The sequence below is a fragment of the Mauremys reevesii genome, linkage group 2, assembly GCF_016161935.1.
Source record: "Mauremys reevesii isolate NIE-2019 linkage group 2, ASM1616193v1, whole genome shotgun sequence".
NCBI classification, from domain to species: Eukaryota; Metazoa; Chordata; order Testudines; family Geoemydidae; genus Mauremys; species Mauremys reevesii.
The window spans coordinates 134322860-134343830 of NC_052624.1; the positions used below are offsets into that span (position 1 = coordinate 134322860).

General features: G+C 59.1%; 2 protein-coding genes across 8 annotated transcripts in view; both read right to left on the reverse strand.

Annotated features, from left to right (window-relative positions):
• The window catches only part of LOC120396362 (maestro heat-like repeat-containing protein family member 1), a 393738-nt gene that overhangs the window by 161539 nt on the left and 211228 nt on the right, over window positions 1–20971 (reverse strand). The window lies entirely within an intron of this gene.
• Window positions 1–20971, reverse strand: part of LOC120396363 — a 38891-nt gene that overhangs the window by 12955 nt on the left and 4965 nt on the right. Inside the window, exons 3-11 of one of the 7 annotated variants that reach the window (XM_039521153.1) lie at window positions 20584–20698; window positions 19054–19158; window positions 18810–18947; window positions 17824–17978; window positions 11337–11451; window positions 10966–11205; window positions 9707–9912; window positions 9329–9437; window positions 8718–8775 (exon numbers count right to left, since the gene is read on the reverse strand). In XM_039521153.1, coding sequence (XP_039377087.1) covers window positions 8773–8775; window positions 9329–9437; window positions 9707–9912; window positions 10966–11205; window positions 11337–11451; window positions 17824–17978; window positions 18810–18875 — 894 coding nt within the window. In that variant the 5' untranslated portion in view covers window positions 18876–18947; window positions 19054–19158; window positions 20584–20698 and the 3' untranslated portion in view covers window positions 8718–8772. Of the gene's footprint in view, window positions 1–8717; window positions 8776–8806; window positions 9438–9460; window positions 9913–10965; window positions 11206–11336; window positions 11452–17823; window positions 17979–18809; window positions 18948–19053; window positions 19159–20583; window positions 20699–20971 lie in introns of those variants that run through there. The other 6 variants (XR_005593081.1, XR_005593082.1, XR_005593080.1 and 3 more) reach the window with 6 other exon arrangements.

Below are 20971 nucleotides of genomic sequence, written 5' to 3' on the forward strand. Positions count from 1 at the left end.
AGGAAGCTCCCTGAGAAGCTAGTATTAATCAGTCCAGGCTCCTGGGGGTGCTAGATTGCTACATAAGAGGTTCCTTCTCCTCTCTCTCTCCCTGCAGCTCCTGCTGTTTTCTGTTATTCCCTCTCACCAATTCTCCTGCCTGTCTGCAGGGCCGGCTCTAGAGTTTTTGCTGCCCCAAGCAGCGCACTGAATTGCCGCCCTGGGCTGGGGGGGGGGCAGTCCCTGCGCCCTTAGGGCGGCAGGCGTGTCTAAAGGGCTCTGGGCTCCCCGCTGCGCGGAGCCCAGAGCCTTTTAAATCCCAGCCGCGGCCGGAATCCCAGCCGCGGGTCTTCGGGGCACTTAGGCGGCGGGTCCCGGAACAGAAGGGGCCCCCCGCTGCCGAAGACCGGGCTGCGCTTCGGCGGCGGCGGGTCCCTCTTTTCCCCACCCCGGCCCCGTCCCCTTCCCACCCGCCCGGCGGGTCTCGCTCTTCCCCGCCCGCCCCGGCGGGTCTCGCTCCCTTCCCCGGCCTGGACCGACCCGGCGGGTCTCGCTTCCTCCCCGCCCCGGCGGGTCTCGCCTTCCCCGGCCCGCCTCCTTCCCCGGCCCGGCCCGGCCCGCCCCGGCGGGTCTCGCTTCCCGGCCCGCCCGCCCCGCGGGTCTCGCTCTTCCCCGGCCCGCCCGCCCCGCGGGTCTCGCTTCCCCCTCTCTCGGCCCGGCCCGGGTCTCGCCCTTCCCCGCCCGCCCCGGCGGGTCTCGCTCCTTCCCCGGCCCGCCCGCCCCGGCGGGTCTCGCGCCCCGCCGGTCCCCTTCCCACCCCGGCCCGGCGGGTCTCGCTTCCTTCCCCGCCCGCCCCGGCGGGTCTCGCTCTCTTCCCCGGCCTGGACCGACCCGCGGTCTCGCTCTCCCCGCCCGGCCCCGGCGGGTCTCGCTCCCTTCCCCGGCCCGTCTCGCTCTTCCCCTGGCCCGGCCCGCCCGCCCGCCCCGCGGGTCTCGCTTCCTCGCCCGGCCCGCCCCGGCGGGTCTCGCCCTTCCCGGCCCGCCCCGCGGGTCTCGCCTTCCCCGCCCGGCCCGCCCCGGCGGGTCTCGCTTCCTTCCTTCCCCGCCGCCCGGCCCCGGCGGTCTCGCCTTCCCCCGGCCCGGCCCCGCGGGTCTCGCTCTACCACCGCCCGGCCGCCCCGGCGGGTCTCGCTTCCTACCCCCGCCCGGCCCGCCCCGCGGGTCTCGCTTCCTACTACCCCGGCCCGCCCGCCCCGGCGGGTCTCGCCTCCTACCCCCGGCCCGCCGCCCCGGCGGGTCTCGCTTCCTAACCCCGGCCCGCCGGCCCCGCGGGTCTCGCTTCCTACCCCGGCCCGGCCGCCCGGCGGTCTCGCTTCCTTCCCCACGGCCCGGCCCGCCCGTCCTCGCGGCTCCCCCCCCCTTACCGGAGCGCGTCTCTGGAGGGGCCTGAGCGTCGTCCCGCTCAGAGCCGCGTGGGGAGGGGGCGGGGCTGTGAGCTCCACGCCGAGCGGAGGCAGCTGCCCCGCTCCCTCCCCACGCCGCTCTGAGCGGGGCGGGGCTCAGGGGCTCGGCAGGAGACTCGGCGCTCGATGCACCGAGGCTCCAAGAGAGGGGCGGAGGCGGGAGCCTCCGCTTTTCTCTTGGGGGCCCCTGCGGGGCCCGGGCAAATTGCCCCCTTTGCCCCCCCCCCTTTGGGCGGCCCTGCCCGCAGGCATGCCTGCGGGAGGTCCACCGGGGCCATCTCCCGCCCTCCCCAGGATGCCGCCCCAAGCGGGTGCTTGGCCCGCTGGTGCCTAGAGCCGGCCATGCCTGTCTGTTACATCTCTTGTGCCCTCCTTCCTCCAGCACAGCACTCCACCATCTCTGTGCATCTAGAGCACAGAGAATACATATGCACCAGCAGCAGACACAATATTCTACACTCTGGGTCCTAGTGGGGCCTGCCCTCCCCCAAGTCTGGCACCTGAGGAGGCTGCCTCAGTTCACCTCATGGTAAGGCCAGCCTTGACAGCCAGGCCGCGGCCCTTCCCCGGAGCGGTGTGAGCGACCCCGCCGGTGTGTGCATCCCACTCTTTCCCCGCAGCTGCCGCAGGGGGGAGCGCAGGCCAGGAATCTGGGGCAGGGCAGTGAAGGTGGAGCCCAAATTGCCCGTTGCTAGGCAACGGAGAGGCGGGACCCAGGCCCCGCCCCCGGGATGCTCACTCCCCACCGGGCCCTGGCACCGCACATGCGCAGTAGCCCAGAGGGACCAGCTCCCCCTGTTGCATGTTCGAGCTGTGGGGGTCAGTGCCTAGTTCAGAACAGCCGTCGCTACCCAGGGGCAGCTTGGGGCCAGTGAAGCAGACAACTATATACCCAGTGGCTCTGTGCATGCCAGGCCGTGCCCAATGCATCCAGAGTGATGGTGTCTCTTTCGCAGAGCTTCCTCTCCAAGTGCTGGGGCACCGTGCTGATGGTTTTTCCAGCAAAGAGAATCAAGCCCTAGCTATGGCTTCTGGTGGAGATGGTTGATTTCCGAGAAGAAGAGGCGAGAGGTGAGGTCTTTGCTCCTCCACGGTCAAGAGATCCCTCATTCCTTGTCAATCCCCTGATGCTACATGTGTATGTTCTGCTTTGGACAAGGTCCAGTGCATTGAAAAAATGTTCCTTATACCCATGCCCATGGTGATGACTTTGAGAGCCCATCCTGGCCTCTTGGAGATTGGGAATGCTGAGCAACAAGCCATCTTTCTGTCTCTCAGACTCGCCCGAGCGCTTGGGCTGTGTGCTAGGCAACACTTAGGTGAGATTTTCGCCATCCTGGAGCACTGGGAGGAGTTCGTCAGCAGGGTGAAGTTCCAGCCTTCTGCCGGTGGCTCTCTGGAGATACGGTCCCACCTAGCATCTCTGCTCTTTCACCATCCCTTCACCAGCCTTTGCAGGTAAAGGGACCTACCGGGGAGGACTCTGCTTCCCAGAAGCCTGTTCAGTGAAGAGCTGAATTTCCAAGCAGTGGCTCAGCCTCCGTGGAAGGAGCCCTTTCCTTACTCCTCCATGGAGCTGCAATCACAGCACAATGGGGTGGATCCAGGGGGGAAGGTGGGTCCTGTTGTATAAGCCCTCCAGGGTATCTCCTGGGGAGCTCAGACATGCTCCACGCAGCCCCATAAACAAGGCTCAGAGAGGGCCCAAAAGACACTGCCATACCATCAGCTCCAGCTGACACATTTCTCAGCAGAACAGACCCTTGGTCTTCTCCTGATCTGGGCTATTTCAGACCTTCCTGGCAGACTCACCAGGGCTGGCATGTCTGACATTCCCCTCGCACCACCACCACCTTCCCAGTAACTCTCTGGGCCTGTGCAATCCACTGTAGTCCCAGTGACATCTCTGGAACTAGGCTGAATTAAAGCAGCTGCTAGTGCGTCCCCTTCGGCTGCTGGGTCACATCAACCACCCAGTCCTGTGGAGCTGGGAAGATCCTGTCTCCCATGTGGCAACACTATTTTCTGAGTCCACACGTAAGTCAGAACCCTCCCCGGACTGCCCACGCAGCACCTACCCGGGCTGTGCACAGCAGCACAGAGCTATGTCTTTGCATAAACTCAGCTCAGAGGGCTGGTCCTTTGCCCCAGGAGGGACAGGAGACATGGGAACAGCACCATTCTCTGTGACTCCGCCATTTCGGTTAGCTTCTTCTCTGATTCCAGGCCCATGGAAGCTAATGGAAGGACTCCCATCTGGGCCTTGTTAGGGTGTCGCTGAGCATCACTTGCTGCTATTATCCCAGAGACGACTGTACCTCTAGGCTTGTGCTGCACTCAGGGATCAGAAGATAAACATTTAGGGCCTGTTTCCCCACACGCTGCAGTCGATGGTGTAGCTGGGCACAAAAGGCGCACGGAGGGATTCAGGCCCCTAGCCTGGTTGACAGGCTCTGGTGCTGAAGGGGGATTTTTGAGTGACTTCACAAGGGCCTTTGGCAGGAACTTAGCCTATTGGGCAAAGGTGGCGAGGAGGCTGTGACCTCACACAGCACCCTTAACCTCAGCCAGTCAGGACAGGGATTCAGGGTACGGGGAACCTCAGAGACCCCTGTAGCCTTGCTGCAAGAAGCCTCCTTTTCGCAGTCTTAGTCCTCTAGGAGAGAGGATTTGTGGTCACGCACCTGAGTGCTAAGGAGGAGCTTCTTTGGGAGTGCTCTCCTTTCTATGTTGATTTTGTAGGAAGCAGACATTCCCTGGGTAGAAGGTAAGATTCTCAGTGAGGGTTGGAACCTGTTCAGTTGTCCATATGTTGCCAGCTGAGCTGTAGGCTCGTAAAACAGTAAGTAAGTTGGCAGAAAAATGTCTCACCTCGGACTCCGCCCCTTAGTAACTGGCTACCTACTAGGTCTCAAAACGTAATTGTAAATAAGGAATCATTATCGAGTGGGTGTCTTTCTATTAGGGTCCTGCAGGGATCAGTTCTTGGATGTACACTAGCATTTTGATCAGTGACTTGGAAACAAATATACAATCATCACTGTAAAATCTGCCAATGACTGAAAGATTGGGGGAGTGGTAAATAATGAAGAGGACATGTTACTGTTACAGAGCCATCTGGATTGCTTAGTTACCTGAGCACAAGCAAATAACATATGTTTTAGTATGTCCGAATGTAAAGTTTCCCTTTAGGAAACAAAATATAGGCTATGTGTACAAGAGGGGGATTCTATCCTGGGAAATAGTGACCCTGAAAAAGACTTGGGGTCATGGTAGGTAATCAGCTGACTATGAGCTCCCATTGAGACACTTTGGCCAAAAGGGCAAATGCTATCTTAGGACCCATATCTAGCAGAATCACAGGTAAAAGTAGAGAGGTTCTATATCTCTGTACCTGGCACTGGGGTGACCACTACTGGAATATTGTGTCCAGTTCTGGTGTCCACAATTTGAGACAGATGCTGATAAATTTGAGAGGGTTGAGAGAAGAGCCACAAGAATGATTAAAGAGAGGTTCTAGGAGCTCAAGCTATTTAGCTTAATAAAGAGAAGGTTAAAAGATGAGCAGAAGGGAACAAATATTTGCTAATGGGCTCGTCACTTGAGCAGACAAAGATATAACAAGAGCCAATGGCTGTGAATTGAAGCTAGACAAATTCAGACTGGAATAAGGCGAACATTTTTGAACAGTCAGAGTCTGGAGCAATTAACCCAGGGTTGTAATGGATCCTCCACAACTAGCATTTTTAAAATCAAGATTGGCTGTTTTTCTAAAAGATGTGCTCTAATTCAAACAGGAATTATTTGGTGGGGTGTTCTGTGGCCCACGTTATACAGACTAGATGGTCAGAGTGGATCTTTCTGGCCTTGAAATCTATGACTCACTGAAGCATTTGGAATTTGTCCATTTTTGCTTCTCTTTTCCTCCCTTCCTCTTGTCTTTTCTCTTCTCTTGTTCCATTTCTCTCTGCTGCTCTTCTTCCTGAGGAGGGTGGGGCTGTTCTCCAGCTGTCATTTTAGGAAGCCCTCACAAAGAGGTGGGGCTGGAATAGTGCGCTGACAGAGATCTCCACCAGAATGATCTCCTGTCATGACTAGTGCTGTGTTTTGGCCATCTGTTGAGAATGCTCAGCCTCCAGTCCCTGAGCGTCTCCACGCTGATTGGGTGAGCTGGGAGTTATTACTGAGTTAAAAGGGATGAGACTCAAGTCATTGTTGGCTGAGTGCAGTGAGGCCTAACACTCAATTCAATGGCATTTCTTTGTCTGTCTGTAATGCAATAATTTTTGAAGACTACGTCCAACTGATTCCAGAATTTCTAGGCATCAGTGGAAAGAACCTTGTTGATTTTCGTTACAAATGGAAACCACCACCCCCACCCCCACCCTCACCACCAGGAAAGCTTGATTTCCACACTGTGCCCATTTACTTGGTGCTGCAGGTAGAGGCACATTGACTGGCTGAGTTAACTCTGATGTCACAATGCTAATTCTGTGCAGCTGATTTGCATAATTCAACCCCATTGGTTAAAAGGAGTCAGCAAATGATCCTGCAGGTTTCAATAGGAGAGATGACCAAAGCAGGCCATAGAGTTAGCATTTAAAGTCAGGGTTTTTGGAATGAGCCCCATAAACAAGGCTCAAAGAGAGCCCAAAAGACGCTGCCATGCCATCAGCTCTAGCTGACACATTTCTCAGCAGAACAGACCCTTGTTCTTCCCCTGATCTGGGCTATTTCACAGACCTTCCTGGCAGACTCACCAGGGCTGGCATGTCTGACATTCCCCTCGCACCACCACCACCACCTTCCCAGTAACTCTCTGGGCCTGTGCAATCCACTGTAGTCCCAGTGACATCTCTGGAGCTAGGCTGAATTAAAGCAGCTGCTAGTGTGTCCCCTTCGGCTGCCGGGTCACCTCAACTACCCAGTCCTGGGAAGGACCTCGGAGTCCAGGCAATTCAGCTCAGCAAAGTAGCCTCTGGTTGCTAAGCCGGCTGGGTGAAAAATCCCCCATTTGTGAGTTAGGAGGAGCTGGAGGCCATCCCGCCTCCTCACTCTTTCCTTTGCAATTCTCAGGAGCCAGCTTCCATCGTGCAACTGAGAAGCGTCCTGCTCCTCACCTATGGGCACGTGGTCCACTCGAGCCCCATGAATCTCATCCTAGAGAGCACAGACTACAAGATCCTGTCTCCCATGTATCAACACTATTTTCTGAGCCCACACGTAAGTCAGAGCCCTCCCCTGACTGCCCACGCAGCACCTACCCGGGCTGTGCACAGCGCACAGATCTATGTCTTTACATAAACTCAGCTCCGAGGGCTGGCCCTTTGCCCCAGGACAGGAGACATGGGAACAGCACCATTCTCTGTGACTCCCCCATCTCGATTGGCTTCTTTTCTGATTCCAGGCCCATGGAAGCTAATGGAAGGACTCCCATCTGGGCCTTGTTAGAGTGTAGCTGAGCATCATTTGGTGCTCTTGTCCCAGAGACGACTGTACCCTGTTTGGTACCTCTAGGCTTGTGCCTGCGCTCAGGGATCAGAAGATAAAGATTTAGGGCCTGTTTCACCACACGCTGCAGTCGATGGTGTAGCTGGGCACAAAAGGCGCATGGAGGGATTCAGGCCCCTAGCCTGGTTGACAGGCTCTGGTGCTGAAGGGGGATTTTTGAGATAACTCTAGGTTGTTTTCTTGCCATGGGAGGTTTGAGGCCGACGTTCAGTCCTACGGTGGTTACAATGCCCAGATGCGCGTCCCAGCGAAAAGGAGAGGGGATGCTAGTTTGGTTGAAATGAACGTTCTCCTTGGAGAACGCACGCCTTGGTAGGGAGAGCCCAGCCAGCTCCAGAGAGCAGCAGATTCCTGTCCCAGATCAGACAATTACGACCTGATTGTCAGGGGAGCTGAGCAGCCCCAGGGCCCATTGATGGCTCTGGGAACTGCAAGTGCTCAGCACCTCTGGAAATCAGCGCATTCCTTGCATCCATCTCCAGAGATGGTCCCCTAGGGAATGCAAAGACGGTCCACTCAACAAGCCAGGTTCTTTCTCTTAGGGCGTGAGGGCAATCCAGTCTGGGACAGCAGTTCCCTTGTAGAGACTCGCCCTGTAGCCTTGTGTCTCAGCTCTCTATTGCCTGTGGCTGTTTCCTCATTGTTCTCTCCCCCTCCTGCCTGTGAGCCCAGGACCCACTGGTGAGATCTGCTTTTTTGAGAAGCCTTGTGCTGGTGGGTGAAGCTGTCACCCAAGAGAGCAGGATTCCCTTGGTGAGCCAGGGCACATGCACCGTGTTGTCCTCGCTGCTGGTGAGTGAGCACACTGGGGTCCTGGGAGGGGTCCCTCGGTCAGATGCACATGCCAGAGTATCTGACGCTGAAGGCCGTGTGCTGTGTTTGCGACCGGCTGCCCAGGGCTCTACATTGTGCACTGCAAACCCAGTGCTGATGCCAGAGTCTTCTGGTGCAATTCCAGCCCAAGGAATTAAATGACACTATTTTCCATTAGCAGATTCATGCTGCTTACACCTGGGACGATTCCCCATCCCACTTCTGAGGGATCTGCCCGGCACCCAGAAGTGCCCTGGGGATTAACTCCGGGACATGATCCTGAGGACTTAACAGGCGCAGCCCTCCCTAGGTTTGCAGGAAAATATTTGACCTCGTAACGATACTGGTTCTGGTGGGACCCGAGTGCCAATTCAGGACAAATTGCTTAAAGCAGGGCAGTTACAGCCCAGGGCTGGGGTTTCTATGCACACCAAAGCAAACCAAACCAGCCAAACAGAGAAGACTTTGGTTTTACCGCACTGGCTAACCACAAGTCACATAAGCAATTCCCTTAGACACTCCAGTTTCCCAGTATCACCACAGTGCCACTCATTATGGGGACAAATGGTTATGAGAACCAATGCCTCAGTAAAAGAAAAAAGGTTCTCCCGATCCCAAAGGACCAAGGCCCAGACCCAGCTCAATATACAAATCAGATCTTACCCACAAATCACACTGTTGCCAATCCTTTAGAGTCTAAAATCTAAAAGTTTATTCATAAAAGGAAAAAGATACAGATAAGAACTAGAATTGGTTAAATGGAAACAATGACATACAGTAACGGCTAAGTTCTTAGTTTAGTCTTCTGGCAGTGACAGAATAAAGTGCAGGTTCAAATCAAGACTCTGGAGTACATCCCCAGCTGGGATGGGTCATCAGTCCTTTGTGTAGAGCTTCTGTTTGTAGCAAAGTCCCTCCAGAGGTAAGAAGCAGGATTGAAGACAAGATGGAGGAGAGGCACCAGCCTTTTATAGTCTTTTCCAGGTATAAGAACACCTCTTTGTTCTTACTGTGGAAAATTACAGCAAAATGGAGTTTGGAATCACATGGGCAAGTCCCTGCATACTTTGCTGAGCAAACCCAACCTTGCTCATGCTGGGACCTGTCTCTGTTCTAATGGCCCCGTCTGCTCCCTTCCTTCCAATCAGGAAATTCGAGCCTCGCCTCTCTAAGGAACAAGAGGCTGAGACCATCGGCACGTGTATCACCAGCGCCATGATTCAGCTCCCTGCCCTGGTGAAGCTGAGGGGGACTGAGGCGGCAGAAAGCTCTGCTATCCGTACAGAGCTTAGTGAGGCATGGACAAAGCTGCAGCTTCCACCTGCCTCCTTGGCTGGGAAACTCAGCCACCCCTCTGCTGAGTAGCTGGACCCTGGCCCGATGCAGAGAGCTGCGTGTCCAGCCAAATCCAGCCCCTCGGTTTATTTTCCAAAGGGCTGGTCACAAGTGGCTACTCAGTTAACTCTGCAGTGGGGTTGGCAGAGAGGACAGCTGTAGAGGTGAGTGTCTGTGAGACTGTACAGAATTACCCTGGCTTCTTGGCACAGGGAGCTGGAACCTACCCCCAGTTTACACCAGGTGAGGATCTGGCCCAGAGCGTTAAATAGCATTTGGTGCAGAGGGAGGAAAGCATGGATTCGGGACAGCCACACGGCCAGGCCACGACTCGCCCTGCCACAGAAACAGAGATTAGCTGGAACGGGGATGAACAGCTCAGCCCTTGGCGAGCCAGCGGGGTGTTGGGGGGGCAGCTGGGGCCCCTCCAGAGGGGAAGGGAGGAGGCGTTCCCTCCAGAGCCCTGCTCAGTATATGTGTTGGGGAGCCCAGGTGGGAGGAAGGATTCTTTGAGGAAGGGCAGCCCAAGGTCCAGGTGAGACCCATGTCTAATTGCAGGGGGATCAGTATCACCTGGGTAAAGGGACCCCGAATACCAACAGCACCTGGCTCCAGATGGGGGATCCACTTGTCCCTCTGCCTTGTGTACGCCAGCTCCCCTGCTATTTACTTCCCTGCTTCTCTCTGGTCCAGTCTCTGCAACAGCTGCCCTGGGAGGGCCTGGATCTTGTGCTGCAGACGTTCCTGGTATGATAGGGAGGGGCCCATTCGCACAGGCCATGTGGGGCCGGGCTGGTTGTTCACATTCTATCTGAACCACAAGAGGGAAGGCTCCAGTTGATCCCGAGGGGGCTGAGCAGGTCTCCCAGCTGCTGTGAACTAGCCAGTCCCCACGGGGCATACACCTGACCCTGGGATCCAGCAAGACAATCCTAGTCCTGCCCCAGGGCGTGTCGTTTGGCCGCCTAAATTTGGGCTGGTGCCCCTGTGCCCCTGAAGAAACAGCTCCGGGACCCCACAGGATCAATGGGGAGAATCCTCAAAGCGCTGAGCCCAAGACCCTCAGACCTGTCCCAACGCCTCCCAGACAGGAGAGGAGCGCTGAGCTCCTGTGTCCAGAAGCGGAGGAGAAGGGGTTAAATACTCCATGTCCTCTTCCTGCTTGGGCGGGAAGCAGGTTCTGGGAGTCGCCCCGGCATTGCTGCTGCTCACACGGCTTTCTCCCTGCTCCCCAGCACTTGCAGCCATGGATCTGCTCTCCCCGGGCCCAGGAGAGGAGCCGAGCTGTGAGAGCCAGCGCCCAGATCTTCATGTTCTATCGCTTCAAAGCCATCACCGAGGTGAGCAGCACAGATCCTGCTGCCCCCCACAGCACTCATGGGGGTAAGGGGAAGGTACAGACAGAGCTGGGCTCACCCCAACCCATGCCCTGATTTTCTGTTCAGTGGCCCATTAGGACTGGAAACCCATGGCAGAGCAGGGCTACATGGCCGGGCTGCTGACAAGCCAGGCCTTCGATGTTCAGGAGGCCACCAGATACTGGGCATCTCAGGCTCTCTACTGGCTCTTCATGCCTTGCAAAGGTAAGATGGAGCAGAAGCAGTCGCCACTTCTCAGCCCTCACAGCCCCGGCCGTTACCTAGCGAGCAGGGCTACAGGGAGAACGTGGTGCCTTCATCACAGCCCTGACCAGAGGGACACAGAGCAGAAGTGGGTTGGTACCTACCAGGCTGACCTGGCATCTGCCCTTCACCAGGTGCCTGGGCCCATCTGGGACCTCCCCTGATCCCACCCCAGCCCCAACACACCTTCTACAGCAGGGTGATAATTGGGCAGTTGGCCCAGGAGCCAGCTGAGAGCTCACCCTAGCTGGGCGTTCCCAGCTGCGGCCGGAGTCTGGCTCTTTGGCACCTCTGACCTGGCTCGATGGGGGCGGGGAAGAATCTGGCCCTGAGAGCTCTGCCTGAGCACTGTTGGTTTCTTGTGCAGCCACCGTGCACACCAAGACAGGGGCGGTGGCGACCGTGCTGAGCAAGACGCAGAAGGATGCTAGCTGCCGAGAGAGCCCTGCCCGTGTTGCTATGGTGAGTAAAGGAGACTGTGGCTGGAGAGAGAGAGACAGAATGGGGAGCCGGCAGATGGAAATTCCTGGGTATGGGCTCCAATGCCCACTCACATAGCCCTGGGCACAGGCTGCCAGTGCCTCTGTCCCCGTTCCCTGAAGAGCAAACCCACCTCCCCGGGCCGGGGCTCACTGCTCACACTCAGCCTGTGCCTTTCCCTGCAGCTCATCGTGAAACACCTGCGGTCGCGTGACCTCACGTCCTTCAGCTTCACCCTGCTGGTGGGCCTGCTGGAGAAGGGGGAGTGTGCTGACCAGCTGGCGGGCGTCACGGAGGTGGTGTTGAGAGAGAGAGACTCAGACGTACAGGGCCAAGGAATGGCTGGGCATTGGACATCTCGGGCAGCTCCATCTTGCCCCGTGCCTAGAATTCCTGGGGCACGAGGGAGGATGCGGAGGGGAGACGTCCCTTCTCACCATCATTGATCAATGGGACCCATCCAACCCCTGTCTGCAGGGCAGCCGCTGGCATGGCCTGTAATGGTTTGCAGGCTTTGATCCCAGGGGTCTGGCTTGCCCGGCTCACTCCCTGGGAAATGTGCCCTGTCTCCAGATTCCGCCCTGTCTCCTACACTAAGCATTTCCCCGCAGGGGCACCCCCTCCCCCCAGCTGGGAAATGATCTCTTTCCTCCGGGTATCCCAGACTGGTATCCTCCCCATCCCCGCACACTTTTAGATGCCTCATCCCACCCCCAGAGACTGGTCTTCTCCGATTCACCAGCCTGCCAGGTTCCCCCGGGCCAGCAGTGCCTAACTGCATCCTGCCCAGAGCCGACAGGCACAATGCCCATTTTAGAGCCTTCTCCAACCCCCTACCCCAGAGGCATGGTGTGGCCAGAACTGGAGCCTTGTTCCTCCTGAACCCCCCATCCCCTGACCCATGGGGAAGGAGCCCCTGCTCTCCTTGCCCACAACCCCCACTCTGTGCCCCCACAGCTCAGGAGATCCAGCCCAGCACCTCGCCCTAGCGCCTCCCCCCCTCCAAGGGTGGGCACCTCCTCACACACACCAGCCCCTACCCCTACGCCTGGAGTCACTGCTTTCCCCCATGGGGGCTCTAACCACAGCCTCTCTGGTTCCCATCAGGAGAAGGCAGCAAGGGAGGGAGGGCCCCCCACCCCAGCTGGGAGCAGTGAGTCTGGCCACCTCCGCCCGTCCCTTGCTGTGACACAGCGCCCCCTGGCAGTGCCCAGGCAGGAGGGTATGAACCTCTTAGGACTGGCCAGTGTCTGAAAGGCCTTGAGGTCAGCCACAAACAGGCTCAACCTGCTGCTTCTGGCCCGTTACCCCTCGCAGGGCATCATCCCCGGTGTGCACCAACTGGGCCCGTCCTCTGTGTTAATTCCTTCCCTGCCGTCCCTCTGTCCGTCACAGCCAGGCCAAGGCCATCTGGAGATTCCTAGGTGCAGACCCCACGCTGACCAGGGAGGTACTGCACATCCTGCTGTGTGACAGCCCGGAGAAGGGCCAGGCTAACGCTAGACAGAGCCAGGACAGGAGCTGCCCCCAGCCAGCCCGGCTGCCCCCGGCGGTAAGTTCCCAGCGCTGGCATTCAGCCCTCTTTCCCGGCTGCATTCTGCACACGGCCACGGCCTTCTGACTGTATCTTGTTCCCTTCCAGACCACACGCAGCCTGTGGAAGCTTTTCAGGGCCCTGGGGCAAGCGGACACGCTGGAGGGACTTGAGGACGACCTGTTCGCCTCTTGCTTCCTCACCATCGCCTGCTCCCCGGCACGGCACCTCTCGGGAGCCCAGCAGGACCTGCCCAGTGACGCCAGTCCCCATTGGTAACGTGTGGGGCTGATGGATTCCAGCACCTACGCAGTGTCTGTGCCAGCCCCGAGGAGGGGGAGGTTTCCTGCCTGGATCTTCGTTGTCCAGGGACCCCTGACGCCTTTGGGTGACTGATGGTTCAGATCAGCCAGGCTTCTCGTGCTTAGGAGAGGGCAGAGCTGCCCCCGGATACTCCTGGAGCCAGACAGCTCCTCAGAGTGGGCAGCTCATGGGGGCAGGGCTCAGAGCAGCAGAGTGTTCAGGGGGGCACTGCATGTACTTTTCTCCTCAGGGTCAATTTCCTGGGTTGGTGGGGGGGGGCAATTTTCACATCTTTGGAGGAGAGTGTAGGTCACATCTGCAGACACTTCCCCCCCACCCCCCACATTTGGCAGCGGGGGAACCAAAGGCAGAAGTGGGGCAGCTTCTATTCTCACCCTGATCCCTTCAGTGCTGCAGCAAGGGAGTCCTACCCCCCACCCCGCCCAGAGAGCAGGCATCCCCGCATCACCATCTCCTGCCCCCTTCTCTTCCCAGCATGGCCGTGCAGGCCCTGGTGCGGGTGCTGCACCTCAGAGGCAGTCAGCCAGCTGTGGAGCTCATGGACCAGGAGCGAGGCTGGCAGCTGCTAGAGGAGGCCCAGCCTGAGGGGTTCGCTCTCCTTAGCAGGTGAGGACAGAGGCTGCAGGAGTCACGTTCTCGCTCTGGAGCCCAGTGGGGCAGAGATGGGAGGGGGTGGCCGGGACCAGGCCGGATTCTAGCATGTGCAGGGTTGTCATGCACATGTCAGCACGAGCTCTTGTTCTCTGCCAGGGCTATGGTGATCCACCCAAAGCAGGCCCTGAGGAGCATCCCGTGGCTCCTTCTTCCTAGCCTCCAGGCCAGCCAGGAGGGCGAACGCATGGCCTGCACTGTCCTGTTGGCAGAGGTGAGCCTGGAGGACCGGGGGAGGGTTAACATGGCCCAGAAGCTGATGGAACAGGAGGCCAATAGCTGCTCAGCCAATGAGAGATGGTCCTGGTGGTGTATTGCTTGTAACTTAATCCCTCAGGCTGGGCTCTGTGGTGGGGTTTGTGAGCACCCCACTGGAACCAGAGGGAGCGCTCTGCCCTGCTCGTGTCACTTCTGTTAAGCTCAGCTGAAGCCAGCCTCTCGTGAACAGCAGTCAGTACGGATCTAAGTCATCTCCTGGCCCCTGATCATACGCCCTTCTCCTTGCTCCTGCCAGCCTAGGACCCACTGGCCTCGCCCAGCCCTCTGACAGCTCCTTTCGGTCCCTTTAGTTCATCGGCAGCCCCCTACTGATGGAGAATGAGCCTGAGGCCATGTGAAAGCAGGATGTGTAGGCCATGCTGCAGTGGACAGGACAGCAACATCCACATTCGAGGCAGAGCGCTGCACGGCCTCAGGAATGCAGTAACTGGACAAGGTGGGTCTGGAATGGCAGGATACTAGGCAGAGAGGGCTGGGTGGGAAGCTCCTGGTTCCCCTTCTCCGCCACCCATGGCTCCTGTGGAGCAGACTGGGCTGTAGGCTGACTTGCCCGGACTGTGGTTCCACTCAGGCTGACAGAGCGTTGCTCACCGAGTGGCGTCCAACCCCTTCTCTGCAGGTCAGGAAGAAACGAGACCAGATCCCGGGGAGCTTTGTCTGCGCCGTGTGTGAATGCTGCGACCCCCGCGCCGTTCTGGATGCCATGGAAGGGCTCTGCTGGATGCTGCGGGACCCCAAGGCGTCTCTGAAGGCGCACGTCGCCGTCCCGCTGGACCTGCAGGCGAGAAGGTTCTTGGAGGATGTAAGTACCAAGCAGAGCAGGCCCCATGGCGATCTGTCAGAGAGGGCTGGGCGAGGCCAGTGGGTCCTAGCCTGGCTGGAGGAAGAGGAAGGGAGTATGATCAGGGGCCAGGGGGTGACTTACATCCGTACCGACTGCTGTTCACGAGAGGCTGGCTTCAGCTGAGCTTAACAGAAGCGACACGAGCAGGGCAGAGAGCTCCCTCTGGTTCCAGTGGGGTGCTCCCAAACCCCACCACAGAGCCCCCAGCAGAGGGACTAATTTACAAGCAATACACCACCGGGACCATCTCTCATTGGCTGACCAGCTATTGGCCTCCTGTTCCATCGGCTTCTGGGCCTTGTTAATGCTCCCGCCCCCCTCCCTGATCCTCCAGGCTCACCTCTGCCAACAGGACAGTGCAGGCCATGCGTTCGCCCTCCTGGCTGGCCTGGAGGCTGGGAAGAAGGAGCCACGGGATGCTCCTCGGGACCTGCTTTGGGTGGGTCACCATGGCCCTGGCAGAGAACAAGAGCTCGTTCTGACGTGTGCATGACAACCCTGCACATGCCGGAATCCAGCCTGGTCCCGGCCACCCCCTCCCATCTCTGCCCCACTGGGCTCCAGAGCGAGAACGTGACTCCTGCAGCCTCTGTCCTCACCTGCTAAGGAGAGCGAACCCCTTGGGCTGGGCCTCCTCTAGCAGCTGCCAGCCTCGCTCCTGGTCCATGAGCTCCACAGCTGGCTGACTGCCCCTGAGGTGCAGCACCCGCGCCAGGGCCTGCACGGCCATGCTGGGAAGAGAAGGGGGCAGGAGATGGTGATGCGGGGATGCCTGCTCTCTGGGCGGGGTGGGGGGGGCAGGACTCCCTTGCTGCATCACTGAAGGGATCAGGGTGAGAATAGAAGCTGCCCCACTTCTGCCTTTGGTTCCTCCGCTGCCAAATGTGGAGCTGTAGGTGGGGGGGGGGGTGCAGTGTCTTCAGATGTGACCTACACTCTCCTTCAAAGACGTGAAAATTGCACACACACACCCCCAGCCCAGGAAACTGACCCTGGAGAGAAAAGTACATGTAGTGCCCCCCTGAACACTGTTCTGCTCTGAGCCCTGCCCCCATGAGCTGCCCATTCTGAGGAGCTCTCTGGCTCCAGGAGTATCCGAGGGCAGCTCTGCCCTCTCCTGAGCACGAGAAGCCTGGCTGATCTGAACCCTCAGTCCCCCGAAGGCGTCAGGGGTCCCTGGACAACGAGGATCCAAGCAGGAAACTTCCCCCTCCTCGGGGCTGGCACAGACACTGCGTAGGTGCTGGAATCCATCAGCCGCACACGTTACCAATGGGGACTGGCGTCACTGGGCAGGTCCTGCTGGGCTCCCGAGAGGTGCCGTGCCGGGGAGTAGGCGATGGTGAGGAAGCAAGAGGCGAACAGGTCGTCCTCGAGTCCCTCCAGCCTGTCCGCTTGCCCCAGGGCCCCGACCAGCTCCCACAGGCCGCGTGTGGTCTGGAAGGGAACAAGATACAGTCAGAAGGCCGTGGCCGTGTGCAGAATGCAGCCGGGAAAGAGGGCTGAATGCCAGCGCTGGGAACTTACCGCCAGGGGCAGCCGGGCTGGCTGGGGGCAGCTCCTGTCCTGGCTCTGTCTAGCATTAGCCTGGCCCTTCTACGGGCTGTCACACCTCAGGATGTGCAGTACCTCCCTGGTCAGCGTGGGGTCTGCACCTAGGAATCTCCAGATGGCCTTGGCCTGGCTGTGACGGACAGAGGGACGGCAGGGAAGGAATTAACACAGAGGACGGGCCCAGTTGGTGCACACCGGGGATGATGCCCTGCGAGGGGTGACGGGCCAGAAGCAGCAGGTTGAGCCTGCTGGTGGCTGACCTCAAGGCCTTTCAGGCACTGGCCAGTCCTAAGAGGTTCATACCCTCCTGCCTGGGCACTGCCAGGGGGCGCTGTGTCACAGCAAGGGACGGGCGGAGGTGGCCAGACTCACTTCTCCCAACTCAGGAGCCCCCCTCCCTCCCTTGTTGCCTTCTCCTGATGGGAACCAGAGCGGCTAGGGTTAGAGCCCCCATGGGGGAAAGCAGTGACTCCAGGCGTAGGGGTGGGGGCTGGTGTGTGTGAGGAGGTGCCCACCCTTGGGGGGAGGGGCTAGGGCTAGGTGCTGGGCTGGATCTCCTGAGCTGGGGGGGCACAGAGTGGGGGCTGTGGGCAAGGAGAGCAGGAGCTCCTTCCCCATGGGGAAGGGGATGGGGGGTTCAGAAGAAACAAGGCTCCAGGTCTGACCACGCCATGCCTCTGGGGTGGGGGGGTTGGAGAAGGTTGTAAAATGGGCGCTGTGCTTGTTGGCTCTGGGCAGGATGCCGGAGAGGCTCTGTTGGCCCAGGGGAACATGGCAGGCTGGTGAATTGGAGAAGACCAGCCTCTGGGAGTGGGATGAGGCATCTAAAAGTGTGTGGGGATGGGGAAGATACCAGGCTGGGATTCCAGGGGGGAAAGGGCATTTCAGGGGGGGAAAGGGAAAGGGCATTGGGGGGAGGGGGTGCCCCTGCGGGGACATGCTCAGTGTAGGGGCATCTGTGGGGGCGATGCAGTTAGGCTGGCCCCTCTCCTGCCTCAGCCTGGAGGGATGCCCTGCCAGGAGCGGGGGGCCATGCTGACAGAGGGGGTGACCCTGCTCACATGGGGTCTCTCCTGCTCTGTGTTCTGATGGGGGGGTTCCTGGAAGACTGTTCTGGCCTCCAGCCAGCCAAGCCATTGCACAGCCGAACCGGGAAGGGTTAGCACAGAACGAAGTGGTGGAGGGTGACAGTTGTGTTAGGAATAGCTCAGCTGGGGGAGCCCTGAGCAGGGAGTCCCAGAGCACACGGAGCCCTCCAAGGGACAGGGAGGGAAATGGTGACACATGCCGGGGCAGGGCTGTTCCCTGGGGGCCTGTGTGCAAGGGGAGGGTCTGTGCTACGTGTAACCATGGTGCTGTGGAGTGACCCCCATTAAAGGGGGGCTCGGAGGCTGGAGGGGGGTGTTCTATCCTTTCTCCGGGGCCGGCGCTCACCGCTCGTAAGGCCAGGGCATCTGCAGGAGGATGCTGACTGCAGCCTTGGTGTGCTGTCGGGCCAGCAGGTGCAGGATGTCTCTTTTCGTGTCACTCAGCCGTCTCCCCTGGGGTGGTCTCAGTGTGGAGGAAAGAGCCGTGTGCAGATCCTGCACCTGTGGAGACAAAGCAGGGGCTGAGACCCTACCCCCGCTGTGGGTGTCTGGCAGACAAGGGCCAGGAGGAGCTGGGCAAGCTCAGAAACAAGTCAGCGTTCATATGGCCGGGCGGAGGCCATGGATAAACTCTCCTAGCGAGTGACTGAGCTGAGGGGGGGTTGGTACCTTGAAACCCCCAGCTCTGAGCCAGCTCCATCGCACTAAGGGTCCCAATCCCACTGCCCATTGCCACACACACACACCCCCGGATATCCCAGCTGTACCTCATCTTGTGACAGCACGCCTGGGCTCCTTCAGCACCAGAGTGGGATCTAAGCAGGGGCGGCTCTAGGAATTTGGCCACCCCAAGCACGGCGGCACGCCGCGGGGGGCGTGCTGGTGGTCGCCGGACCCGCAGCTCCGGGGGACCTCCTGCAGACGTGCCTGCGGAGGGTCCACCGGAGCCGCTGGACCAGTCATGCCGCCCCAAGCGCGCGCTTGGCGCGCTGGGGTCTGGAGCCGGCCCTGGATCTAAGTATCCAGCCGCAGCTGGGAACGCCCAGCTAGGGTGAGCTCTCAGCTGGCTCCTGGGCCAACTGCCCACCTATCACTCTGCTGTAGGTGGTGTTTTGGGGCTGGGGTGGGATCAGGGGTGGTCCCAGATGGTCCCAGACACCTGGTGAAGGGCAGATGCCAGGTCAGCCTGGTAGGTAACAACCCACTTCTACTCTGTGTCCCTCTGGTCAGGGATGGGATGAAGGCACCATGTTCTCCCTGTAGCCCTGCTCGCTAGGTAACGGCCGGGGCTGTGAGGGCTGAGAAGTGGTGACTGCTTCTGCTCCATCTTACCTTTGCAAGGCGTGAAGAGCCAGTAGAGAGCCTGAGATGCCCAGTATCTGGTGGCCTCCTGAACATCAAAGGCCTGGCTTGTCAGCAGCCCAGCCACGTAGCCCTGCTCTGCCATGGGTTTCCGGTCCTAATGGGCCACTGAACAGAAAATCAGGGCATGGGTTGGGGCGAGCCCAGCTGTGTCTGTATCACCCCCCCTCCCCCCGTGAGTGCTGTGGGGGACAGCAGGGTCTGTGCTGCTCACCTCGGTGATGGCTTTGAGTCGATAGAACATGAAGAGCTGGGCGCTGGCTCTCTCAGCTCGGCTCCTCTCCTGTGCCCGGGGAGAGCAGATCCACAGCTGCAAGTGCTGGGAGCAGGGAGAAAGCCGTGTTAGCAGCAGCAATGCCAGGGCGACTCCCAGAACCTGCTTCCCACCCCAGCAGGGAGAGGACATGGAACATTTAACACCTTCTTCTCCGCTTACGGACACTGGAACTCAGCACTCCTGTCCTGTCTGGAGGGCGTTGGGACAGGTCTGAGGGTCTTGGGCTCAGCGCTTTGAGGATTCTCCCCATTGATCCTGTGGGGTCTCGGGGCTGTTTCCTTCAGGGACACAGGGGTGTCAACCCTAATTTAGGAGGCCAAAGTGACATGCCCTGGAGCAGGATTGGATTGTCTTGCTGGTCCCTGGGGAACAGGCAGAGCTGCTAGTGCTAGAGCAGCGGTGGCCAATCTCCTGCCGTGGACAGGCTGGGGGCCAGGCAGGGGGATGGCTCCTCCTAGGCCCTGGCACTGTGCTCCTGGCTCCTCTGCTTTCTGGAGAGGAAGCCCCTGAGCCACCTTGCCTGGCTCCCTGCCCTGGGTCCCTCCTGCACAGCTGCACCCTGGGCCACATCCATGTTGGCCCAGAAGGTGTCTTCCTTCTCCAAAATGCCAGGTAATTGCACCGCTTGGCCTGGCCACAAGCTGCTTCCCCGCCAGCGGGGACAGAGGGGCCTCTCTCCTCCTGGGGAGCCAGCAGCTGCTTCCCACTGGCTCTGGAGCCACCTCCGCAGCCTTCTTCCCCAGCATCTGACTGAGCCTGGAACTGAGTAGGGACCAGCCATGAATCTGAGGAAAAGGCAGCCTCTCACTAAGGGGCCTGCCTGTTCTGCCCCCACCTCCCTTTTTGCTGGGGCAGCACCCCCTCGCTGCATGCCCCACCACGGGGCACAGGGACTGCAATGTACACACACTGGCAGCAGCTCACAGCACAGGCTGCTCCCAAAGCTCCCCCTCCCCACTGAGGTACTGTGACACCGGGGGAGTCTCATCCTTTCAGAGCAGTGGGGTTTTCAGTCTGTTTGGACAAGCAGCTCCCTCCTCCCCCACAGATAACAGGCCCTCCCAGGTTAGAGAAAGAACAGAACCCGGGAAGGCGTCTGAGCTTCCTCTGGGAACTCGTCCCCAGCTAAACTTCACAAGGTCCCAATCATATGAGGCATGAGTCCCCCTCAGTTCCCACTGACTGGGGTTGTGGGTTTTCAGCAGATGAAAACCCACAACCCCAGTCTGGGGAACAGTCTCCTACAAGGGAAGGGCGGGGAGCTGTATTGCTGGGCTATTTCCACCATACTGGAGGTGGCTCTGGAGAACACCCTGCAAGTAACATGCTGCCCAGGCCCAAAGTGAAGGGCTACATGGGGCTGTGTTAATAAATCTAGTCTCACTTGGAGGAGATCCCCTGCCCCCATTTCTGCCCCTCCCCAAGCAGAACAGAGAAGCCTCTGAGGAAATGCTCCATGCCACTCACTAGCTCTAGATGGCGCAGTGATGGGTGGCAGATGCTCAGCGTTGGTCTGTCCCTCGCCCACTTCCTCGCTCTCCCACACAAAGAGGTGCTGGAAAGGGAGCTGCACAATGCCCTGCTAAAGGATGGATAAACTCAGGCAAGCAGCCGGGGTCCAGATCACTGACATACCGCGGGCAGGACACCTCCCGTCTCAAGGTCTCCTAGCACCTCACACACATTCCTGAAGCCTGACAACCCAAGGCCTATAGGGGAGGGACTCCAACCCCACTGACAGAAGAATGTGGCCTGGGCAGTGACAGAGGCAGGGATGGAGCCCAGGAGGCCTGTGTCCAGGACCCTGCACTGATCACTAGAGGAACATTCCTTTCCAGAGATGGCAATTGCAAGC